The sequence below is a fragment of the Miscanthus floridulus genome, chromosome 1, assembly GCF_019320115.1.
Source record: "Miscanthus floridulus cultivar M001 chromosome 1, ASM1932011v1, whole genome shotgun sequence".
Classification (NCBI taxonomy): Eukaryota; Viridiplantae; Streptophyta; class Magnoliopsida; order Poales; family Poaceae; genus Miscanthus; species Miscanthus floridulus.
The window spans coordinates 122,313,443-122,319,092 of record NC_089580.1 but is presented as its reverse complement, the minus strand read 5'-3'; the positions used below and the strand labels follow the sequence as shown (position 1 = coordinate 122,319,092).

The 5,650-nt window shown below is 44.5% G+C and overlaps 1 protein-coding gene across 1 annotated transcript; it reads left to right on the top strand.

The window, feature by feature from the left end:
• Nucleotides 1–422: 422 nt before the first annotated feature.
• LOC136539909 (serine/threonine-protein kinase BSK2-like) lies at nt 423–4,884 on the top strand. Its single transcript, XM_066531897.1, has 10 exons — nt 423–727; nt 866–1,122; nt 1,213–1,348; nt 1,656–1,789; nt 2,030–2,135; nt 2,477–2,562; nt 2,840–3,028; nt 3,119–3,277; nt 3,748–3,861; nt 4,100–4,884. Exons 1-10 carry the CDS (start codon nt 643–645, stop codon nt 4,349–4,351), a joined length of 1,518 nt encoding a protein of 505 aa, XP_066387994.1. The 5' UTR covers nt 423–642; the 3' UTR covers nt 4,352–4,884.
• The last annotated feature ends 766 nt before the right edge of the window (nt 4,885–5,650 follow it).

Here is a 5,650-nt window from a genome sequence, read left to right as displayed (position 1 = left end):
TTTCATGGGAAACCGTTTGGTTTCAATCAGACGAAACGAGATTGGGGTTAGGAATCAGTATTTGATACTGTAGCACTTTCATTTGTATTTGACAAGTATTTGGCACTGTAACACTTTCGTTTGTATTTGACAATTATTATCTAATCATGATCTAACTAGGCTCAAAAGATTCGTCTCGTAATTTATAATCAAACTATGTAATTAGTTATTTTTTTATCTACATTTAATACTCCATGCATGTGTCCAAAGATTTGATGTGATGAAGAGAGAGTGAAAAAACTTGAAATCTAAACGAGACCTAAATTATACGAAATTTATTTTAGAAAAAAGTACTAGGGCGAGATTTGTTTTTTTATTTTATTTTCAATTTTATATAAAAAGAAAGAAAGCCGGAGGTGGGGATGCTTGGTGTTGCGGGCGCACCTACCGGATCCCCACCACCCCTGTGTGCTGCCGCGCTTCTCTCGGAGCCCTGCCTCCTGCCCTGCCGCCTCCCCACCTTCACGAGCTCACTTCTGCTGCTCCATTCCACGCTCCCCCGCGCTGGACTGGAGCAGGGCTGAGCGCACGCTCTCGCACTCCCATTCCCACTGACCATATCGCTCTTGCTTCGCTAAGCATCCTAGATCTCCATTCCCGCCCATGGGGTGCTTCCAGTCCAAGGTGGCGGGCCCCCTGCCGCCCAAGGACGCCGCCGCGCTCCCAGCCGACAAGCCTGCAGATCCCGGTAAGCCTCACGCCCCCGCCCCCGCCCCCGCCCCCGCCCCCGCCCCCGCCGCCGCTTAAACCCTAACCCCGCCGAATCCATCTAATCTGCGGCGCTTGCTTGCTTGCGTCTGGTTTGCTGTGTCCAATCGAATGGCAGAGGCGGCGAACGGCGGCGCCGACGGGGGAGGCGACGGCGACGACAAGGAGGCGGTGAAGCGCGCGGTGCCGGTGTTCAGGGAGTTCGCGCTGGCCGAGCTGCGCGCCGCCACCAAGGGATTCAGCGCCGACCTCATCGTCTCCGAGAGCGGCGAGAAGGCGCCCAACGCCGTCTACCGCGGCCGCCTCGACGGCGGCCGGCTCATCGCCGTCAAGCGCTTCTCGCGCCTCTCCTGGCCTGACCCGCAGCAGTTCCTCGTATGGTTTTGCCGTTGCTTGCTACGTGTGATTTCCTCCCGGCCCTGGATCTCGCAATGTGATGCAGTGTTGCTGCTGCTGCTGCTGCAGGCGGAGGCGGCGGGCGTGGGGAAGGTGCGGCACAAGCGCCTCGTCAACCTCATCGGCTGCTGCGCAGAGGGTGACGAGAGGCTGCTCGTCGCCGAGTACATGCCCAACGACACCCTGTCCAAGCATCTCTTCCACTGTACGTGCTCTCCGGGGTCTCCCCCAATCCCTCCCTATCCCTGTCCACTTGCTAGGGGTACTCCAGCCTTTTTCTGTTATATACGGGCCTTGCGGGCTGGAGTTGTGTCGTCTATGGTGACGTACTTGATGATGATCCTCGTGGGCGGATCACACCAACCGTGAATCTCAATCTCCTCTGCATTAACACAATGACTTAATGCACCTTATGTCCTTCACCATTGCTGCATTTGACCTGACTAGATGGGTGTGTCCTGTCCACCTTGTCTCCCTTGATTGACTTTGCTGTGCACTGCCTTTTTGTTCAGGGGATAAGCAGCCGTTACCATGGGAAATGAGGCTGAGGGTTGCATATTTCATTGCGCAAGCTCTTGACCATTGCAATGCCGAGAACAGGAAAATCTATCATGATTTGAATGCTTATAGAGTACTTTTTGATGAGGTACACAACAAGTTTGTTGACAGCTTCTAGTTTTTACTACATTTTTTTGTTCTGCTGGCTCTTTCATTATAACTACATTTTCTTCATCTGTGAAAACCATTTTTTGACCTGTAAGGTTTACTTTGGAAAATTTTACTGTCATCTCTAGTTGCCTACATGATTTTTCACCTGTTGTAATTGATTATTGTAGCTGCCTACAGAATACCTCACCTGTTGTAATCAATTTCTATTCCCTATCAGGAAGGTGATCCGCGCTTGTCAAGTTTTGGATTAATGAAGAACAGCCGTGATGGAAAAAGTTATAGTACTAACCTGGCTTACACTCCACCAGAGTTTCTGCGAACCGGTAAGATCCCCTTGGTGCTTACTGGTTACTAATTTACTATTACATTCTTGATTTGCCAATACCCTTGTTGGCACCCAGGTGTACATCATTTGAGCTAATTATAAGCCCAATCAGTAAAAGTTAGATGAAGTTAAAAACTCTTGTGGGCTAGTATGCCTCTTGAGAGTACAATTGTAAAACTTCTTGTTTCCTGATTGTTGTTGAAATGTTGAATACATACTTTTGGGTCACGGTAAATTCTTTGCAGGATTATCATCCATTGTTTCGTACACTATTCACAGTAGTACTGTTTACAATATGCTATTTTGGACTGCACTGAATAATTTGTGCTTGAATGACAGGCAGAGTAATTCCGGAGAGTGTGATATATAGCTATGGAACTGTCCTGTTGGATCTTTTGAGCGGAAAACACATTCCTCCTAGTCATGTATGCTTCATTTGCTTTTTCTCAAGAAGAATATATTTCTGGAATATCTCTTAGCAATTCCCTTGCATCACACTGCCTTTTGGTACAATGTTTGGAATGGTGGACTGCTGTGTGCCTTGAACCATGAACTTGAACTGACAGCTGTTGCTAGGTGCTTCATTTTTCTGTAACATATAATGACCACAGAATCATTAAACAGCTCTAGGTGTTTATTGCTATATGTCAGCATTTATTATGACAATGAGTTATCATCTCTTTTTTTTGTGTGGAATTCTAGGCCCTAGATTTAATAAGGGGAAAGAATATACTGTTGCTGATGGATTCCTCCTTAGAAGGGCAGTATGCTAATGAAGATGCTTCGAAATTGGTTGATCTTGCTTCAAAGTGTCTGCAATTTGAATCTAGGGATAGACCAAACATAAAGTATCTTTTGTCTTCTGTTGGTCCTCTTCAGAAACAAAAGGAGGTGAGTAGCTAGAGCACCTTTTTCCTGCCGTTCATCCCCCTTCATTGCTTCTAGTAACATCGTCTATTCCTGTGATGAAACCTAATGCAGGTTGCATCACATGTTTTCATGGGTATTACAAAAGCCACATCAGTACTGCCAACCATTTATTCTCCACTTGGGAAGGCCTGCGCTGGTATGGATCTTTCGGCGGTGCATGATATTTTGCTCAAAACAGGTTATAAAGATGATGAGGGTGCAGAAAACGAGGTAACCAACAATCAAATTTATGCTGCATCTGACTTGTGCCATCAATTTGTGATGAACTTTCCTCACTGTTCCTTCCACTCCGACCCTTGCATCATTGCATTGTTAGAAGAAAGAAGAAACGCTGTGGCTCATCATTTGCATTTAGACTGAAATGTGTATATGTGACGTTTTCTCTTGGCTATGCAGAGAAGTGGACTTATCTTATATAAATTGCATCATGGTTTGTCTGAAAGGCAAATAATTTTGCATGGATAACAACACATTTTATCAGTATTTAATTCAGGAGATTGTAATGCTGACTAGACTTTGGACTTGCCTTCACATTTCATTGTGTGTGCAAAATCTGATGTGTACTTTCAAATATTTTTATTTGTGTCTGCACTTGCTCAAGTATTTTGAAATTATGAAGTCCTACTTGTTTGTTTTTTAAGATAAGTGTATTTCGTCTTGTGCATGTTTAAAAACTGAAGTTATCCTTTCAAGAATGGACCCAGCAAGTGCAAGAGATGCTGAACACAAAGAAGTTTGGTGACATTGCATTTAGAGATAAGGATTTTAAGACTGCAATTGACTACTACTCCAAGGTATCAACATCCCTGTTCTTCTCCATTTCTGCGTAATTATGTTAGGAGACTATCACAGAAAGAGTCATCTGATGTAACTGTCAAAAACTCAAACTGGTTCTTAAGTGGTTGGGCCCTTGCCCAGTTAGCTCAAGTACTTAGCAACACACACAACACAATTTTACTTCCTTACTCTTGATCAAAACCCCCGAAACATTGTATTTATAGCTTATATGACAGCCTGTTTGCTCTAATGCAGCTAGTTGCAATGATGTCGACGCCTTCAGCTACAGTTTTTGCTAGGCGCAGTTTTTCCTATTTGATGAATGGGCAAGCAGAGCTTGCTCTACAGAACGCTATGCAGGCCCAGGTCTGCATGCCCGAGTGGCCTACAGCCTTCTACCTCCAAGCCCTTGCTCTTTCAAAGCTTGGCATGGAAACCGATGCCCGGGACATGCTGAACGATGGAGCCACATTTGAGGCCAAGAAGCAAAATGGCTGGCGTAGTTAGGGAACAAAGTCTCCCAACTACTCCGCGTCGATGCCCTTTGAAAAACAAGGTACAATGGTGAGTGTCCTCCAAATCAGTTCACTGGGACGTCTGTTGCACTACTAGGAGTGGGATTGAAATGCACTGTTTTATCGTGCAATCTCCGCCCGAATGCCGATAACGAGTGGCGGTGTTATGATCAGGAGTGGAAGAATAGGTCAGGGGCTTTGAATGCATAGCATACTCTTCTGTGAGCTGCGCGCTTTGTTTTGCGAGTGATGGTGGCAGGATCTGCTGATTATTGCAACTGCAGCTGTAATTAAAGGGATGCTTTCTAACAATTCCTCCTTTTGGTTTACGTGGAATCTTTAGGCCCCAGAGGACATGAGTGGTGTGCAAAAAGTCTGGTTCACTGTGATTAGCTACGGAGAATAAACTAGAGCCATCGGAATTCCATTCGATTCTACCATATTTGTATGCGGTGTTATTTTTTTCCTTTTTATGAACAATTCTGTTTGTTTCTTGATCGATCGAATCGATTCAGATAGTCAGTTGCGCATCCACCGATTTGGTTTGAAAGCAGCAGATACGTGCTTTCTATATGATCTAAGTCAGGCTAAGTTTACTGCGCTGATTGCCGTAAAGAACTTGCACAACTGTCTTTTTTTTTGTGTGTGTGTAAATGCACAACTGTCTCTGTTCTCTGTTGGTAGCGTACGTGACGCGTAATATTTTACTTTGAGTAAAGTACACGAGCAACTTATCACTGGTGTTATTTGTGTTCTGAACTTTGAAAATTAATTTTTAATCCTTAAACTTGTCCTGGCACTTTTAAAATTCATTTTTAATCTTTAAACTTATTCTAGAGTGTCATCCAAGTTCCTAAAACTCTCGAAGTGTCATCTCAAGTCCACACACTTATCCAATTTAATAAGGGTCTATACGTCATTTAGATCCTTATTAAATTTGATATAGGGTGTTGTTTGAAATTTTTAATCCAAGGGGTCTCCATGCCCGGACATCACATGCCATGGTAGATCTCCTATGGCTTTTCTCTTGACTAGTGAGTCCCAAACAAGGATAGGGCACATGTCGGCCTTTGCCACTCCATCTCCATGCTACCAAGACCACACACTAGTCCATCTCCATCCCATAATACTGATGTTCTAGCATTGTTAAAAAACCACAATGCATGGCCCAATTTTCTATTCAGTGCAGCAAATCGGCATGGTTGCATACGACGCGTTGTAATTGTGGTGCGAAACATCTATAATGCATAGGTCTATCAGCACCTTTTCCCTATAGACTAGTCTATCTTAA